The sequence below is a fragment of the Neovison vison genome, chromosome 3 (genome assembly GCF_020171115.1).
Source record: "Neovison vison isolate M4711 chromosome 3, ASM_NN_V1, whole genome shotgun sequence".
NCBI lineage: Eukaryota > Metazoa > Chordata > Mammalia > Carnivora > Mustelidae > Neogale > Neogale vison.
This window is the reverse complement of record NC_058093.1, coordinates 212,051,730-212,070,669: the sequence shown is the minus strand read 5'-3', so window position 1 is coordinate 212,070,669 and position 18,940 is coordinate 212,051,730. Positions and strand designations below refer to the sequence as shown.

At 61.7% G+C, this 18,940-nt stretch overlaps 2 protein-coding genes across 3 annotated transcripts; both read left to right on the top strand.

Annotated features, from left to right (window-relative positions):
- The first annotated feature begins 3,040 nt into the window (after window positions 1-3,040).
- Window positions 3,041-11,732, top strand: SEPTIN5 (septin 5). Of its 2 annotated transcripts, XM_044243716.1 has the most exons (12): window positions 3,041-3,092; window positions 3,229-3,239; window positions 7,722-7,818; window positions 7,927-8,013; window positions 8,263-8,386; window positions 8,474-8,608; window positions 8,787-8,904; window positions 9,014-9,115; window positions 9,897-9,993; window positions 10,092-10,227; window positions 10,462-10,564; window positions 10,675-11,732. In XM_044243716.1, the coding sequence occupies exons 1-12, from the start codon at window positions 3,050-3,052 to the stop codon at window positions 10,729-10,731; spliced, it is 1,110 nt and encodes a 369-aa protein (XP_044099651.1). In that variant the 5' UTR covers window positions 3,041-3,049; the 3' UTR covers window positions 10,732-11,732. The 2 variants fall into 2 exon arrangements, with proteins under 2 accessions (XP_044099651.1, XP_044099650.1); XM_044243715.1 differs by lacking the exons at window positions 3,041-3,092; window positions 3,229-3,239 and adding an exon at window positions 6,990-7,090.
- On the top strand, window positions 11,412-12,864 carry GP1BB (glycoprotein Ib platelet subunit beta). The gene is given in 4 exon segments (XM_044244408.1): window positions 11,412-11,420; window positions 11,539-11,841; window positions 11,844-12,091; window positions 12,198-12,864. Coding segments are annotated over 4 exon segments (1,227 nt in total).
- The last annotated feature ends 6,076 nt before the right edge of the window (window positions 12,865-18,940 follow it).

The window sequence follows — 18,940 nt, the reverse complement described above, 5'->3', positions numbered from 1 at the left end:
TGTGAGGCCATCTTCCATCCCGTGTGACCACACTGACGCCCACAAGTTTGTGGAGAGGAGGAGGGAAACACAGCATGGGGTTGAATGCAGCCTCTTAACTAAAAGAATAAATTTTTTTTCTGGAAAGCATCAAGCTATTTGTAGCCCAAGTTGGTTGAACAGATTTTTCTGGATGTGACTTGTTTTTTCACTCATTAACTTCTTTTCCTTATGAATTAAAAAGTAGCATTTTCCCCCCCACCCAGGAGTGTCTTATTTACTTCTCTTTGAACCACAGCCAGCACTTTTTCCGCCTGTTGGGGAAGCAGGCTCAGAGCCTACTCAGCAAGGCCACAGGCCCTTACCTAGGTTAATGCAGTGGGTCCAAGCCAGCCCCTGTTACTCCTGCCCCCTCCCATGTCACCCATCCCCCTCAGGGCTGCACTGATTGATCAGCAGGAGTTGGGTGAGGGTTTCGCTCGGGCCCTCGCATTGGCAGTATCCAGGCTAGAGAAATGGGAGGAGGACTTACGCGGTCCCATCTAGGAGAACTGGAGCCACACCCCACAGCACCTTCTAGTCCTGGCCTCTGAAATGTCCCAGGCAGATACTCTGCCTGTCAGTCAATGGGTGCTGCCACCCTGGGGTCTCTCAACTAGACAGGGGACAGCTCCAGTATGTCTGTTTGGGGCTATCTGCTGGACTCGGTCCTGGGTGACCACAGCCCCAGAGCAAGGAGTGAAGCTTCCCTCTCCCCCTTCCAGGTCAGCAGCTTCTGGTAGGCATTTCACAAAAGGCATTGACCCAGGCCTGCCCTTGACACCTTTTGCTTCCAGGGAATGGGTCTGGTCTCCTTTCCATCAGCTACACACTGCTCCATGGCTCCACTCCAGACCAAAGACATTGGTCTCCAACCCCGCAGCATTTCTACATGGATGCTTTTGGAGTGCACTTACCTTAAGACATGTTTAGGCAGTACTCCTTGTCCTTGTTGTCTTCCATCTCCAGAACTGTTGCAAAGCCCATGATTCTTCTACATGTGCACCTCCCACCCTCTGCCCGAGCTATGCCCTTGACCTGCAGCCCACTCCCCTCAAGGCCTGACCCAGGGCTGTCTGGAGCCCCGAGGGGGCCCTTCGCAGAAACACATCTGCCTTATCGAGGACAGGTTCCTGCCTCCTCCTCTGTACCCACATGCCCAGGCTTGTATGGGTCAGGTCATGCTAAATGTCCAAGTGTCAGTTTTCACCAATTGAACCATTTTTGCAAAGCTCCACGCCCCCTGAGATGGGGTTCCCACTAAGCTTGTCAGAGCTGATGAAGCCTCAGAAGTCCTGTCTATCACTTGGAGTGCCCCCTCTCCATCCCATTCCTTTATCCACAATTCCAAATTCCCCCAAAGCTCTGAAACTTAAAGGTGTTCAAAACTCTGTGACAAAGCCAGCCTTGAGCTGATGTGCAGCACTGTATTATGGCCTTTGCTTATTCCAGTTTGTGTGACTGGCCACGGTTTACTACAAATGCCTTAATGTGTTTATGAGGTGTAGTCACAGGTTCCAATGAGATCTCATGTAATGTACAAGATATATGACAAATTCTGAATTTCAAGCACATCTGGCCCTGAGGCTTTGGATGGAGGGCTTGGATTGGTGGAGTGTCTCCACACAGGTCAAGTTCTGGAGCAGGTGGGTGTCCCAGTAGAGGGGAAATGGGCTTTTGCCACAGAATCTGGCTGAACAATGATGGCTTTTTCATTTACTGGGCAAAGAGCTCTGTGCTAGGTGCCGGGGGTTCTGAGATGGAGGAGCCCATGGACCAGCAGACCAACCAAGGGGCACACAAGGAGCTGGGAAGAGAGGAAGGCTTCCTGTGTGTAGAAGGTGCAGCAGCCACCTCCTTCTAAGGGGGGCCTTCGCCAAGGGAGATGGTGACCACAGGCCAAGCTGTGTCTTTCTATGGGACTGAATGCTCCAGATGTGCCACTTGGCGGCATTTCAGGGAACCTAAAGGTACTTGGGAGTGTGATAGTAACAGAAGACAGGAGACACTCATGATTGTGAATCCTGCTAAGTCAGCAAACTTCTGGGACCTTAGCTTCCTCATCTGCAAATGGGATGCAGGCCCTGACCCTGCCTTCAGTTCTCCTAACTGCCCTCTAGCACAGAAGTCTGGGATCTCCCTGTCCCCCTTTCTCGGGGCGGGGGCGGGGGGGCAGGTCTGGCTGTTGATCTGCAGAGCAGAGGGTACAGGGCTGGGGAGAGAAGTGGGAAGGCAGGCATGCTGGAGGTCAGGCCATGTCCTGTCCCAGATGTCAGCTCAGTCAGTCTTCAGAAATAATCCCAGAAAATAAGCCAGTTAAAGAAAGGAGGGACCACTGTCCAGAGGCTTGGCCTTTGCAGCTTGCCCAGGTATGTCTCCTTCCAGAGCAGGTGTGTCCAGCCCTGAGTGCAGCAGGGCAGCTGGGGCGCTGGCCGGGCATCCGACCTTCCATGCGGTGACCGTCACCTTTTCCTGCTGCGGCCAGGAGCAGGACTCCCCTGGCCAGCATCTCCCACGCCCATGGTGAGGTGAGGAGGGGCTGGCAGGAGGCTGCAGCACCCAGGGTGGGGGAGGGGGAGGGCAGGCGTTGTGGAAGGGCCACACGGAGGTTAGGTAGGTCAGAGGCCGAGGCGAGGACCGGGTCCCTGGAGAACGAAGCAGGCGGCGTCCAGGCCTGTGCACGGGAGACGCGAGGTGGGGCGGGAGTCGGGCAGCCGCCACGCGGTGGGCGGGGGCAGCGCGGGCGTCTCCGGGTTCCCGGGGCGCTGGCGGGCGGCTGGAGGCGAGGGCGTAGCCGGGAGACGGCGGGCTCGGGGCCTTTGGGGGGCGCCTGGGTCCCCGCCCCCGCCGGCCGAGCCGGGTCGCGCGTGGGCGCGGCGGGCGCCGATTGGCTGGCGGGCGCGCGGGCGGGGCGGGCGGCGGCGGCGCGGAGGGGCCGGTCACCCCGCAGCCTGGCCTCGGCCTCCGCCGCTCATCGCCGCGCCCCGCCCGCGCGCCCGCCGCCGCCCCGTCCCCCCCGCCGGCGGCCACCATGAGCACAGGCCTGCGGTACAAGAGCAAGCTGGCGACCCCAGGTGAGCCCGGCGCCTGCCCGCGCACCCGCGCGCGCCTTTGTCCCCACCGCCCGCCCGCCTGCCTCTCACGGTGTCTTTCCTCCCCCTTCCGCCCGCCGGCCGGGACGCGGACCCTGACCCGACCCCGACCCTGCAGAGGACAAGCAGGTACGTGCGCGCCGCCGCACCCCCCTTCCCCCCGCCCCCGGCCTACTGTCACCCATTGTGGCACCGACGCTGCCGGCGCCCAGGCACGACCCCGCCCCCGCCGGCCGTCATCCCTCCGTGTCGCGATAACCGATAACCTATGGTCAGCTGGGGCAGTGCCGCCGCGCCCGGGGATAGGAAGGGGAGCATTGGGCGCCAGGCCGCTGGGGGACTGGCCCTTGACCCTTACAGCATGGACGCCCCTCCCAGCCTGGGGGGATGGGCCGGGTGTCTCTCTTCCACTGATCCAGCTCCAGCATATCCTCCCTGACCTGGCCTTGGGCCTCGTGCTGGGGGTCCTGAGTGACGGCACAGACACAGCAGGCCACAGGCTTGGGGAGGGGTCTTTGTCCATCAGCCAGCACCTAGAACCTGAGCAGCCCCACCCCACTCTTGTGCATCTTTTGCCTTTTCTTCCCCACACACCAATTTGAGTGGGCTGATCTGTGGTCAGGCCTCCTCCCCAGACTGGAAGCCTCCAGGGCCTGGTCTGAGTCATGCCTGTGTCCAGGACAGGTCTTCCAACCTAGTGGGTACAAATAGGCTTGTGGCTTTCCAAAGGGGCTGGCCTGGTCCCTGTCCTATGGGAACACAGGGCCCAACAGGAGGCTGACCTGGGCACCCACTGTGAAATCCAGCAGAGGTTGGTGTTCAACAGAGCTGGGATACCCTGAGAGTGGGGTAGGGGTGGGGTAACCAGGTGGGCAGGGGGCTCTGGGGCAGCCCTGCTGGGGCCTGTCTGGCTTGAGCTCAGTCACATTTGGGGGATTTTCTGGACCCAACTCTGCCCCCATGGTAGCCTTGGCTGCCCTCGTCAGGGATAGGGATTTACACAATGGGTAGATGCTGGGTGGAACCCTGGAGTCCTGGCCCAGGGTGCGGTGGCAGCCCCGGGAGAGACCCAGCAGGTGGGGTGAGGGCCAAGAGTCACCGGCTACCAGCTCCCAGTCTCCTGGCAGGGACGAACCCAACCCCAGGAGAGGTGAGGCTCTTGGGGAGGGGCCCTTCAACCTCACCCTGTTGGCAAGGGCTGCTTCAGGGAGCCGGAGCCAGGAGCTGCCTTCCTATCAAGGCAGGTCAGACAATGCCTGAGATGCAGGGACACATGCTGCCAGGCTATTGTTTGAGGGAGAAAGAGACAAGGACTAGAAGATGAGCCCCCACACCTTTTCGGGGGCCTGCAGGCACTTGGAGTCACTGGGCCCAGCAGCTGCTGCCCAGTACCACACAAGGACTCCCTCCTGCAGAGGCATGAACCCCTTCAGGCCTGTGTATGCCCATCCTATGTGGTCAGTTAGGAGGCAGCCTCGCCCATCCTCTAGGACCCAAGAGAGAGGGCACCATGCAGGTGGAAGAGGGAGCCCCGGGAACAAAGCCAGGGAGCCAGGTGTTGGGGCGGGCTCTCTGAGGATCTGGAGGGAGCTGGAAGCATGTGGCTGTTACACTGTTAGCGTTATTGGTGCTACTGAGCCATAGTCTATCTGCACTGGGAAAGAGGGTCGGGGGGAGTTCTGGTGGCCCTCTGCCCCCATCCTCTGACCCCCACCGGCTCTCAGGCAGCGATGGTGCTCTGTTGGCTCTGGCGGCTGCTTCCAGAGATGACTCCAGTGATTCTAAGAATGGAAATGCCTCGAGAGTCTCAGGCACCAGGAGGAGGTGGGCGCAGCTGTGTCTATGGCTCAGGAAGCCCTGAGGAGTATTTGTTGTACTTCATGGGCCAGAGAGAGGGGGTGGCAGGGTCCCTTCCTTGGAGCTCCCCTCAGGGAGTCCACAGGCCCTATTGGGGTGAGTTTAGGTGTTAGGGCAGGCAGGTTGGGAGCTGGGAGTGAGACTCTTACCCTCCTGACTTGGGCCTCCCCAGAGGCTCTGCCTTACCAGTGGGGAAATTGAGGCAATCTGAAAGTAACAAGCTCCATTGGCCATGGGGCTGTGGGGTGCTGAGGTTCCTTCTCAGCCTGAGGCCCATACCCAGGGGTGTCTACCTTGGAGATGCCCTGAGCCTGAGATGCCAACCTGTCTGGGTGGGAGCTAAGCTGAGGGGCTGTGTCTACAGTGGGCCTGCTGGTGGAGGCTGGGTGGGTCTTGGGCCAGACCCCTCCTGCACGTTAGCATGGCAGAGGCCTGGGGCCAGTTTGGAGGCTCTCTCAGGGCAAGGACTGAGGGCCCCTCCAAGAGAGCTGAAGAAGGTGCCCTGTGGCTTCCCCTCTACTCTCCTCTGCATGAAAGACTCTCCTGTTCCCAGCTGTGGACCCATCCCTCCTCCCCAGGTGCCAGGCCCCACATCAGCGTCATGAGCTTAGACAGATGGACAAAGGCCCCTCAACCAGGGTTGCCAAGAAGGGAGGACCAGGGTGGGGAAGAAGAGCTGGGGCGGAGGGCTTCTCCCCACTGACGCACAACCCAAGGAGTATGTCTTTTCGTGTTGCAGCTCCTTTCCAAGCCTCCCTCTGCCCAGCTGGCACTGGCTGGTTCAGATTCTGGTGAGAAAGGGTCTGGTAGCTCGGGAGATGCCTGTGGTCTCTGGGGTGGTCACAGAAGGCGAGGGTTACACTGGCTAGAACTCTCCAGTCCCCCTAGGCCTTGTCCTGTGGGTCAGAGCAGGCGAGGAAGCTCAGAGGGAGCCGCATACCAGGCAGGGGGTAAGTTTACTCCACATACACCCCCACCTTTCCTCACAGGAGTGGTCTGGGGGCAGTTGTGGCCAGTGCTGGCTGCAGCTTCCAAGTTTCCAGAGATAGGGTGGGTAGGCCTCTAGTGCTCTAACTAAACCCCATCCCCCGCTTTAAGCTTCTGCAAAGGGGATGGGGGGTGGGGGGTGTAGGATGGGTGGGGGAATTGGGGGATTGTTGTCCAGGCTGGGGAACTGGGCTCTGCCCCCTCCAAGTTCCCACACGTCTGGGGAGGCCATGCCAGTCAAGAACACCCCTGCCCCCCACACCCCCCGCGCGTGCACACACACACACACACACACACACACGGGAGGAAGGAGGGAGCAGTGCAGGGAGGGGTGTGGCTGTGGGTAGCTGGGCCGCCGTGACACCGCCAGGAGGTTTCCGGGCCAATTCTGCGAGGAGAGAAGGAATGAGGGGGCCGGTTCCCGCGTGGGTGAGCCTGGGTACCGGGAGCGATTCCCCCACCCCCGGCGCCCTCTGGCGGGCAGAAGCCGCGCTGCACCTGGGGGGGTCCCGGAAGCGGGGCGGCCACAACCGCGCCCCCCAGGGCCCTTGGGTGGGCCCCGGCTTCCCCCACCCTCCCACTCGGGTGGTCGCCACGCTGGGACAGAGGCCTCAGGTCCGACAGCGGGACTCCGCCCCCGCGCCTATGCGCGCCTGTGCTCGGCCCTGCCCTCCGCAGCAGCTTTCCGGTGGCTCCGCCTGCGGCCCAATTTCCAGGCGACTGTTTCCCAGCGACCGCACGGGTGGGGCGGTCCTGTCCCCCCACCCCCCGCCAGCGCCGGCGAGGCCCCGCCTCTGGTTCGGGTGCGGGAGCGGGGCCTGCCTGTGGCTGCGACGCCGCGGGCGGCTCGGGGTGGTCGGCAGAGGCACAGGCATGGCACGCACGGCCTCCGGGGTCGGTGGCACCCCGGGTGGGCCACGTCTCTTCTCTGGGCCTCACTTCCCGCGTCGGTAAAACGGCGGCGAGAACCGGCCTTCAAGGCAGTACCGCGCGTAAGTCCCTCCTGTAAGCCCGGCCCCCGGGGGCCTGACTGGGTCTGAGGTGCGGACGCCGCGATGGACTCGCTGGCAGCGCCCCAGGACCGCCTGGTGGAGCAGCTGTTGTCGCCGCGGACCCAGGCCCAGAGGCGGCTCAAGGTGTGTGTGGAGAGGGGAACGGAATGTGGGTCAACGTGTGTGCGCCCTCCAGGGCCCGTCCCGAGAGCTCTGGGACGTGACAGGGACCGGCAGGGCCAGGGTCCGCCGGGGTGGGCACTGGGACCCCGCGGGCGGGGGCGTCTCCTTGCCGCTGTCTATAAATAGCACTTGCTCCGCCTTGGTAGCAGCAGCCAGCCACCCCCGCGGCTGGATCAAGGCCAAATGGGGCCTCCCACCCCCGATACACTCAGGACGGTGAGTATTGAGGCCAGGGGGCTTCTCCGTCTGTGAAGGACCATGGGTGTGTCTGAGGGGTCTTGGTCCTGGCGCCCTCTTCCCACCACCCAAGGGAGGGCACAGCCTGGGCCTGCTTCAGCCAGACATCCTAAACTCCACACACAAAGACACATTGTCAGGTCCCTGCAGAGCCCCTCGCTGAGGCTGGTCAAGGATGCCATCACCAGACCTTTGCCCATAGGCCCTCACCCCATTTGTGCCATTGAAACTCCCCACCCAGGGGACTCTGCCCTCTGCCCTCTCCTGCCTCCATGTCTGAGCCAGGTAGGGAATGGGGCATCAGACTGCCCCAGGCACTCTAGCATGCCCTTGACCTGCCCTGCCCGGCCCCCAGGATATCGACAAGCAGTACGTGGGCTTCGCCACACTGCCCAATCAGGTGCACCGGAAGTCTGTGAAGAAGGGCTTTGATTTCACGCTCATGGTGGCCGGTGAGTAGGCTGGACTCCCAGGCAGGGAGGGCTTAGGCCATTAGCCAGCTAGGCTCTGTCATAGGGGCCTCAGACTTAACCCGACTCTTCCACTACACCTGCTGGCAGGTGAGTCGGGCCTGGGGAAGTCCACACTGGTCCACAGCCTCTTCCTGACCGACTTGTACAAGGACCGGAAGCTGCTCAGTGCCGAGGGTGAGTGGGCCCTGCTTCCCCATCCCCTGCTGCCTGACCCCTCAAAGGGTTCCCTTCCAGATCCAGACCCTGCTCCTCCCTTCTCACAGCATGGATCTCCTGTTCAGGGTCCAGGATGAGTGGCCCAGATCACAGTCAGGCCAAGGCGCAAATATGAGAATGAATGAGAACAAGGGTCCTGGCTGCCCAGTGGGGGTGGGGACTGGGAGATGGAGAGACAACCCCCAGACCATGCCCCAACCCCCGCAGAGCGCATCAGCCAGACTGTAGAGATCCTGAAGCACACAGTGGACATCGAGGAGAAGGGCGTGAAGTTGAAGCTCACCATTGTGGACACGCCAGGCTTTGGGGATGCTGTCAACAACTCGGAATGGTGAGCAGAGCCTGGCCGGGGGACAGTCTCTGCCTAGGCTGGCCCAGCCTCCCCTCTGGACTCACAGACCCTCCTGTCCCTCTGCAGCTGGAAGCCCATCACTGACTATGTGGACCAGCAGTTCGAGCAGTATTTCCGCGACGAGAGCGGCCTCAACCGCAAGAACATCCAAGACAACCGCGTGCACTGCTGTCTGTACTTCATCTCCCCTTTCGGCCATGGGTGCGTGAGCAGCCTTGGAATGGGCTCCAACGTCCACAGAGCGCCACGGCTCTACTGGCCACTGCCTGTCCCCTGGCCATGTGCTCACAGCCTGCCCACCCTGAGCCCATCCCAGCCTCTCCCCAGGCCCCCCACCACCCCTGCTCTGCCCCTCACCAGCCCTGGCTACTCTCTGCAGCCTGCGGCCCGTGGATGTGGGTTTCATGAAGGCCCTGCACGAGAAGGTGAACATTGTGCCCCTCATTGCCAAAGCCGACTGCCTGGTCCCTGGCGAGATCCGGAAGCTGAAAGAGCGGGTGAGCCTTGGACTAGGTCTCTGGGATGGACACCAGCCACCGTGCTGATCGCGGGTACCAACGTAGCTGGCCCTGGGTACTGGGTCTGACAGCCCTTGCCCCGCCACAGATCCGGGAGGAGATTGACAAGTTCGGCATCCACGTGTACCAGTTCCCCGAGTGTGACTCTGATGAGGACGAGGACTTTAAGCAGCAAGATCGAGAACTGAAGGTGAGCAGCCTGGGGTGGCAGAGGAGGGAACCGAAGGTCAGTGTACATGGAGCCAAGCATCCAGATCCAACCCAGTGGACAGGAGTCTTTTGTCTGGGCAATAGAGCCCCTTCACCTGGGGCTGGGGTGGGTATAGTCCCCCATGTCCCCACTGGCTTGTGTGGTTTGGGCCCCATGTGGTTCATGTGTCCTGGGGCACTTGCCAGGACCCAAAGGCACAGTGCTGGCTAGGGCTCCCTCTGACCCTGCTCTTCAGTCTTCTTCCAAGGGGTCACCAGCATAAGGGTCTGGCCCAGGGCCCTGTGGTCCCAAGCCTACTCATGCCCTGGCCGCCAGAATTCTGAGCTCCAGAGCTGGCTATAGCTTTGGGTGACCCAGGACCTACCTAGAGTGGCGAGACAAGACATAGGATAGTCGGCCACTGGGCCAGGAGCAGAGTGGGCCTCTTGGCCCCAGCCAAAGTCAGCATCACCAACAGGAGGCCGCGGCTCAGCTCTGGGGAGGGATGGCAAAGGTAGCTAGATGGAGCAGTTCCTGATGGGGGGTGGAGTCAGAAGGGGACGATGTGCCTGGTGGCACATGCCTGGCAAGGGCCCCTGGGGTAGAAGCGGTGCCAGGCTCTGGCTTCCGAGAAGCCAAAAGAGGTGCGCAACTCCAGGATCTTTGGGGAGAGCCTGTTGGTAATGCTGGAGGTGCCAACAAGGTACGGCATGCCCAGGCCCATCTTCAGCCACTAACCCCACACTAACTGGGCGTGAGCCCGTGTGCCTGCCCTCCCCAGGAGAGTGCGCCCTTCGCGGTTATCGGCAGCAACACAGTGGTGGAGGCCAAGGGGCAGCGGGTCCGGGGGCGACTGTACCCCTGGGGGATCGTGGAGGGTGAGTTCAGGAGTTGGGCACCGCCTAGGGGGTGGGAAGGCTCCCCCCACCACCACCAGGGCCTGCACCCACCCCCGCTACCCACTCCCGCCCCACAGTGGAAAACCAGGCGCACTGCGACTTCGTGAAGCTGCGTAACATGCTTATCCGCACGCACATGCATGACCTCAAGGACGTGACATGCGACGTGCACTATGAGAACTATCGCGCACACTGCATCCAGCAGATGACCAGGTGCGCAGCCCTGACCCCCGACCGCATCATGCGCCCCACCACCCCCAGCCTCCTTTCCCTAACAAAGGGCTGGTCCCTGCTGCCCACCCAAACCTGCTCTTGGCCGGGGCTCCCTGATAGCTCCCTCCGCCCACCGGGCATCTTGTCCTCCCAGAGCCAATGGGAGCTCAGAGGGGGAGGGCCTTCCTAGTGGTGGGTGTCAGACAAATTCCCGCCCTCTGGTCTACTGCACAGCAAACTGACCCAGGACAGCCGCATGGAGAGCCCCATCCCCATCCTGCCACTGCCTACACCTGACGCAGAGACAGAAAAGCTCATCAGGATGAAGGATGAGGAGGTGAGGAGGGCCCCAGGGGAGGAGCAGGGGCTGGGGGTGAGGTGGGGCAGGGTCAGGCCCCTCCTCCTCATTTCTCACTCCATCCTCCCCTCTTCCTGTCTCCCCTCCAGCTCAGGCGCATGCAGGAGATGCTGCAGAAAATGAAGCAGCAAATGCAGGATCAGTGACCCCAGCCCAGCCCCACATCACCATGGATAGACTGCCAGTTTCCAGGCTGGCCCTTCCCATTCCTGGACCCCAACTGGCCTGGACTCAACCCTGGAATCATCTGGAGCTGCAACAGACCTGGGCACAACCCCAGTCCCAGAGTGACCCAGACCAGGACTGTTCCCAGCTGTTACTGACCTGACCCAGAGACGCGGGGTCACAGCCCCCAGCCAACCCTAATTTATTCTCAGCATCGGTCCCTCCCCTCATTTGTATCTGCTTCCAAGAGGCCTGAAAGCAGCCCCTCACCACAGCTGGCCCCCCTGTGGCCTTGGGGGAGAAGCTGCTAGGTTGGGGCATGGCTTTTAAGATCTACCCCTGCCCTAGAAGGCCATGAACTCCAACTCCAGGCCCTACTCAGGTGGGTGGGTAAAACAAGGCAGAAGAGGGGAGCAGATCCCCAGCATCCCGGGGCCTAGTTCCCCACCCCAGTGCCACAGAGTGGATGCGGGAGCCCTCCTGTGCCCACTCCCTTGGGCCACCCAGCTTAAGCTGAGACCTCACTTCGTGCCGAGGTGGACCAGGTCTTTCCTTACCTCCTCACCCCCTCACCGGGTAACTCAGTGGGTGGGCTGGGCAACAGAAGCACTCATGATCCCTCCAGACCAAAGGAGGGCAGCTGGCTGCAGGCAAGGATTTCATGGGCCTGGTGGGGCTGGGACACCCGTGATCGCCCATACTCCTCACCCATGGCTATGGCCTGGCCTGAGGGCTCTAGGAGTAGTGGGTGGTGGTGGGTGACCCAATAACCCCCTATGCCTGCCTAGACTGCCATTCCCTGCCTGTGGCCGGAGGTCCCTTCTCCCCAGCAGCACTGTTGCCCTGAGTTCCCTAGCCCACCCCTCCCTACCACCAATCCCCAGCATGATACCTTTCCCCCAAACTCCATTCTCCGGTTTTGTTCAATTGTGAATGCCACGTCCTGTCCTGGTGACAGGAAAACAATGTTGGTGAAGTCCCAGCGGTGTCAGAGTGATCCATGTGCCCCTGGGAGGTTGTGAGGGGGCGGAAGCCCTGGCGGCCTGCGGGCCCTGGTGATAGTGCTCTATCTGGGGCCACAGGGCCTGTCCCCTCGGCCTCCAGGTTATTTCTGGCGGATGGCTGCGCTGTGGTCGGTTTGGTGGGGGATCTGGGGCCTGGCAGGGGCGGGGCAGCCTTATCGCCTGGCTCTCCAGCCCAGGCTTCGGGGTCCAGAGCAAGCCGGGTCACCATCCTCTCGCCATGGGCTTCGGTGAGTCTGGGGTCAGGCAGGGCCCCGGCTGCGCTCCTTGAGCAGAGTCGGGCTGGGAGGCGCTGCCGTAGGGAGATTTGGGTGGGACTTTGAGGGGACCTCTAGCCAGCGCACGAGATGATGGGGTGGAGAGGCTTGCGGGCAAGGCTCCGACCTCAGGGGCTGGAGCTTGGCCCGGCGCCCCGGGGCGCACAGGGACCCGCCCCAGAGCCCCACAGGCCTCCAGGCTCACTATGGCGCTTCCCTTCTAGGGCCGCGCGGGGCGCTGAGCCTGCTGCTCCTGCTGCTAGCGCCGCCCAGCCGCCTGGCCGCGGGCTGCCCCGCGCCGTGTGACTGCGCGGGGACTCTTGTGGATTGCGGGCGCCGCGGGCTGACGTGGGCCTCGCTGCCCGCCGCCTTCCCGCTGGACACGACCGAACTGGTGCTGACGGGCAACAATCTGACGGCGCTGCCGCCGGGACTGCTGGACGCGCTGCCCGTGCTGCGTCTCGCGCACCTGGGGGCCAACCCCTGGCACTGCGATTGCCACCTGGTGCCGCTGCGCGCCTGGCTGGCTGGCCGACCCGAGCGCGCGCCCTATCGCGACCTGCGCTGCGCCGCGCCCCCCGCTCTGCGCGGCCGTCTGCTGCCCTACCTGGCGGAGGACGAGCTGCGCGCCGCTTGTGCGCTGGGCGCGCTCTGCCGGGGGGCGCTGGGGGCGCAGCTCCTGCTGCTCGGCCTCGGGCTGCTGCACGCACTGCTGCTGCTGCTGCTGCTGTGCCGTCTGCGCCGGCTGCGCGCCCGCGCCCGCACCCGCGCCGCGCACCCGTTGTCGCTGACCACCCCGCTGGTGACGGAGCCCGCGGGAGGCCGCGAGTCCTGAGAGGAGCCCCGAGAAGCGCTGAGCGACGCAGGGCGGCGACCCGACAGAGTCCATCCCGGGGGGCCCTCGCTCTGACCGGGACAAGTCTCGTCCTCCGCCTGGAAACGAATTCCAAGACCACGCCAACCCCTGCAGGCCGCGAGCCGAGCGCGCGCCCCACCGCCGCGTGCCCGCCGCTAGCCCGGGCCGCTGAGGCAGGTCAAGGGCAGGGGGGAAGCTGCAGTCCAGCCGCCGGCGAGGTCCCCCACGCTGAACTCCAGCGCAGAATAAACCCTTTTCCCTATCTGACTGGTCTCTGTGCCCCGGCACCCGGAAATTCCCCTCCGCAAACCGCAGGAACAGCCTTAGGAGGTTTCTCAAGGGGACGCATCCCTTCTTCGCCCACCCAGAATAACTGCCAGCCAAACACCGGGTTAGTGAATGACCTCTCCCAGACCACTCACTCTCGCAGAAGTTCAAGTGGAAAGCATGGAAGAACTCGGACAGTGACCACATTGTAGGGGACACTGCGGGGAGTTGAGGACAGTGTGGGAACGGTGAGGACACTTTGGGGAGCAAAGACACTGTGGAGACAAGACAAGGTGAACAGTGAGGACACTGGGGAATGAGGACACTAGGGACAGCAAGGACACTGGGGACGAGGACACTGAGGATAGGACAGTGAAGACAGTGGATAGTGGGGACAAGCAGGGACACTGAGGGTGATGAGGACACAAGACAGTGAGGACACTGTGGGGACAGTGAAGACAGTAGATAGTGGGGACAGCAGGGACACTGGGAACAATGAGGACACTGAGGACAGCACACTTGGGACACTGAAGACACTGGGGACAGTGAGGACACAGGGACAGCAAGGACACTGAGTGCAGCGAGGACTCTGTGGACAGTGAGGACTCCATGGGAACAGTGAGGATGCAGCAACAGTGAGGACATGGGACAGTGAAGACAGTGGGGACATTGAGGGCCCTGCAGGGCAGCGTAGTTGGGAGAAAGAATGGATGTTTGCAGTGGCAGCATCTGGGGGGTCAATGAGGAGCCGTGAGAAGGCTCTGAGGACTGTTCAGAATGTGAGTGGCAATGACCATGACCTGTGAACAGCTTTGAGGATGGCCAGGGCTGGGTCTGAGGTGGTAAGGATGGTCTGATGGCCCCCCGGGAGCTCCCTGGGCATCTGAATTTTGAAGCTCATCCTGTGAGGCAAGTCCCTGCGGGGGTGAGTGGGTACCAGGGGGTTGCTTGGTATCTGGGATCATGTCCTGCACTTGGCTGCCACTTCCCACAGGCAGGTCTCCCTGATTGCCCAGACCAGCCCTAGTCCCTGAACCCCGAGCCGAGCAGCCAGGGCCTGGGGCTTCCTGGGGGTTTAGCCCAGCAAGGCACAAGCTGCTAACCAGGGGCTTGGGGTGCCCAAAGGAGGCCTGATGCCCTTCTCACTACTGGAGTCCGCCTCCCTTCCCCATGTGGCCCCCACCTGGCAGCCCATGTAAACAATGAAGGCTGCTCCCCATGGACCCCAACAAGAAGCCTCAGGCCTGGGCCCGGGGTGCCTGGCACAGGAAGGCTCCGGCCCCCACTGACCAGGTCGGGGAGGCTGCCGCTGACACAGCCTTTGTCCTAGTCTTTGTGGCATAAGATGGATGACCCTCCGGTTGGGCTGATGCTATCTCGGGGCTGCCGGTCAGACATGAGCCAGGAGCCACCCCCTCCTTTGTGGACAGGTGCGGGCCATCCGGCCCATTGTGGGCTGTGGCCAACTGCCCGATGGTCCATCCGGCCTTATCACCACATCAGGGATGGTGGCCCCTTTTGTACAAATGAATTGCCACCCTCCCAGCCCCCAGGGGTGGCCCAGCACACTCAGATCCCTGGTAGGGGTCAGAGGTAATAATTGTTGTCACAGCAATGTACACAGCAACCTCCTAACTCACTCCCAACATGGTACAGGGAGACAGTGTTCCCCTTACTTTCCAGAGGAGGAAACCAGATGCCAGGGAGGGATCGCTGGCTGAGCCAGAGAAGAGCTAAGACCAGACCCCTAGGTTCCCCCTCTCTTCCTCCTCCCTGAGGCCCTCAGGGAGCAAATGCAGGGCCCAGGAGAAAATGACCTGGGAGTCCTAGATGACCCTGAGCTAAAAGAAGGAGGCCCCCCTGGTCTGTGAGCCAAGATTCCAGCAGGAACTATGAGGAAGTGTCAGTAAGAGCCCAGGTCCAATGCCCACTGCCCACAACCTTGAGGGCTTCTGAGCCAGTGTCTGGCTGAGAGAGTAGGCACACAGCCCTGAGAGCCTGGAGCCAAAGCAGCTGGAGCTTCTCTGTTGGAGGAAAGAGGCTGGTATCTCCATGTGGTCAGACCTAAAGAAGAACTTCCTTACCCCCTGGTAGATATGGCAGCTAAATTCCATGGTTTCTCCTTTTTTTTTTTTTTTTTTTTTTTTTTTTTTTTTTTTTTTGCCAGTTGGGCATGATTTAGATTGTCTTCTGCCAAGGTACTGAGCACAGAGGGTGCTGTCCTGGCCTCAATGGCTAACCTTTTCCAGGCCGCCTGGGAGCTCTCCCATCCCAACTTCTGACCCCGAGCTGACCCTCCATGCACTGACCCTGGGGCCTCAGCTTCCAAGGAGTGTGGAGAAGAGGATGGTCTCAGCTCAGCGCCCCTGAATGGGCGGGTGCTGGAAGGAGGAGTGCACACCTCTACCGCTTGGCCCAACAGGCTATCCTGCCCTTCCCCCCAGCCGTTGTCCTCCATCTAATGGACAACATACCTGCCCCAGGCTCTGTTCCCCATTGACAGTCTGGTCCTCTCTGTGACTTCAGACTCCTTCCAGATGAGAACAAGGCAGTGACAACTCAAGGTGCTACCCATCCCCCCACACCTCTAGTCCCCAAGCTGGCTGATTCAGACAGGTCCTTTGCCCTGCAGCCCAAGGGTCCTCTGACCACAGTACTGCCCACCCCTGAGAAGGGCCAGACGGCATCCCTGGGGCAGACACAGCCGTGACCTCCCTCTGGTAGCCTTCGTATCCTTGCCCGTGAAATGCTTGGGTGATAACTTCCCGCCCCAAAACGCATCCAGTTCCCCCCTCACTCGCCACGACCCCGTAAGGCCACCAGAGGGCGCTCGCGGTCTGCGGAAACAGCCCGAGTGTGGCCAAGGCGGCCGAGGTGGGCACTGGGCAGGCAACCCGGGTCCGCGGAAAAACAGAGGCCAGGAGAGGGAGGGTTTGCCCAGGCTGGTGGCGTGAACGTCGAGAAGACTGATAGGTCGCACCCCCATCCCCTTGGGAACAGGGAAGGGTGCGCCCCCCGGCCGCTAACAGACAGGGAGGGGTGAGCGCGCCAGTTCTGCCTTCTTCCCTCCTCCTCCCCTCCCCTTTCCTTCTCTCCCCTCTCCTCCCCTCCCTCGGATCGCTGACAGCCCGTCAACAGGGAAGATAAGGGACCTCTTCCGCCAAGCGGAGGGGGTGTCATCCCAGGTGCACCAACCGCCCTCCCGCCGCCTGTTTGCTCCGTAAACACTTATTGAGTCCCTGCTGTGTGCACCGGGGCGGGGCTGGAAGGAGCTGCTGTGGCGGGCTTGGAGGGCGACTGTGAAGAGCTGGCCTTAGCCGCTTCTGCTGAGGATACCCGGTGGGGACGGTAGAGGGAGCTCCCCCAGGGGAGTGGAACAGACGCTGCGCCACCTCCCAACCAACCTGAGGGCGGGGGTGTGTGTGCGCGCGCGGGTCTTCCGTGGGCCCTCTCCATCCTAGGGAGTTGAAGGGGAGCCTGGGGAGCGGGCGGCCCCTCATTGGGCGGAGACTTGAGTGGGGCCCGCGTGGATGAGGCCCTGGGAAGGTCTGGAGGGGTCTAAGCTCTGGCCACGTTGTGTGGGGGGGTGCACCCGCCGCCCAGACAGAGCAACAACATTGGGGTGGGTGGCGGGGCCCTGGGGGCCCATAGCTCACCGCACCGTCTGCGCCCACCCCTGGCGTTTCCGATGGAAGACAGGCAGCAGGTGATAAATCACCGGCTCCCACTCCCACCCACCCAGGCTGCCTTGGGGAAGGGGGAGCTGCATGTGACAGAGACAGCCTGAGACAGAGACAGAGAGACAACCACAGCAAGAGAGGCAGCTAGGCCTGACCAGCTGACACGGACCAGGTCCCTTTGCTCAGGGTGTCTGGCCTCCCACCCCCAGGTGCCCCCTCCACCAGTCCCATCTGGAAACCAGCTGAGAGCTACCCCACCCCAGCCGACCCCCAACGGGGAGGAGGAGGAGGGAAGGAGCAAGGCCTTAGCAGCCATAACTCTGTCCACCCTGGTGAACCATAAATCAGCAGGGGGCTCTCGGGAAGCACTCCCCCCTTGGCTGAGGGGGGTCTTTGGGGTCACTGGGCCTGGTGACTGGGCCTGGCCTTAGCTGTTGTGTCCCTCCTTCCTTAAACGGCCCCTGGGGGAATCCCCCAGGCCCATTTCTGTTTTTCCCCAGTGCAGTCACATGCCCAGAACCTTCTACACCCAGTGCTGTCTCCAGGGAAAGCACTCTCACCATGCTCCTCAGGAGACCTCTTCGGGGAATGACATCCTGTCCTGTCAGCAGAGCCCCTGGGCTGGCCCTGCAGAACCTGGGGGTCAGCAGTCCTCCCCAGAGAAGCCCTCCTGGGGATTTGCTCTGTCCCAGAGGAATCACTGTCTGTTCCTTCTTTTGTCCTGCTTTTCTGTCACCACCACCCCCACAGGGTGCCAAGGGCCAGTTGGACAAAGGGTGCTGAGAGATGGACAAGGTGGGGACTCGATGGGTGTAAACACCCCCCAGGGCGGTCAGTGTTCAGTGGGCAAAACCTGAGAGAGCCCACGGGAGTGCTCCCAAGACCTGTGGGGTATGTTCAGGAACCCCACTGCCCAGGCCCCCAGTTCCAGCTCCAGGGGTCCATCAAGTTGACTACCCCTCAGGGCTCATGTCGCAGAAATAAGACCCCTTGTATATGGGCAAACAAATGTCCACTGTGAAATCTCTCAAAGAGCAGCAGGAGCAAGGACAGTGACTTCCTTCAAAGCTCTGGGAATTCGGTGCCCAAGAAGTCCTGGTGGGGTGGGGGGAACCATCCTCTAACTCTCAGTATAAGCCTGAGTGCCCCAGCCTTGGGACATCAAAAGCAGTGACCTGTGAGGGGGGGAGTGGAGACTCCTGGGGATGTTCAGGCTGAGGTACAGGCCGTGCAGAGCCCAGAAGGGTGCTAGGCTCAGCCTGTGGGAGGGAGAGGGCCAATGGGCCCCCAAGTGTGCAGGGGGAGCTGCCTGTCCAGTTCTTCATTGGTTCTCAATCATTGTTCCCAGCAGTGTGCAGCCCTGCCTGGAGGCCACTGGCTGTGTGGGGGAGGGCTTTGGGGTGCAGGTCTCTTGGTCCCCAACCTTCACCCAGGAGAAGTCCCTCCAACCCTTCTCTCCACCCCTTCTACTACTGGCGTCCTGCGTGGCAGGGAGGGGGGCTTACCTCACCCTGTTTAAGTGTGTCAGACAAACAGAGGGGCTCCAGACCAGATGGACCCTCACGTGGCAAGGAGTGGGGAAGGGGAGGGCTCCCAGCCTGCCTGGCCTTCCTCGCCCTCTCAGTACTGCCTCTGTCCCAGGCACAAGGGACCCTGAAATCATCCCCACAAGGTCACTGTGTTCCCAGTGAGGTAAAGGAACTTTCAGAATTATGAGAAGGTGGTGGGGGGAATCCTTCAAACTTTGCCTGATGGGGATGCTGGGGTGTGGGGGTACAGACCCCAGGGGAAGTAGAGGGTTCCCGTGGTAGCCGCTTTTCTTTACCTTCTCGGTGTGGATAGGCCTGGTAGGCCCATCCCCAAGAGGGAGGCTGCAGCCTGGAGCTGGGGGTCTGGAGGGTGGGGGTGAAGTTCCTGGGGCAGCCTTGGCATCACCAGGGGGTTGTACCCTCGGCCCCTGAAGCACTCTTGGGCCTGAGCAGGGCTTTGAGGAGGTGCCCTCGGAAGGGTCCCCTAAAGGCCGCGCTCGGCTGTACATCCACGTTGCAATCTGTGTTGCTGTGACTTGTATTTAGGAGCTCACTTTTCTCTGTGCTTTGTTTATTTAA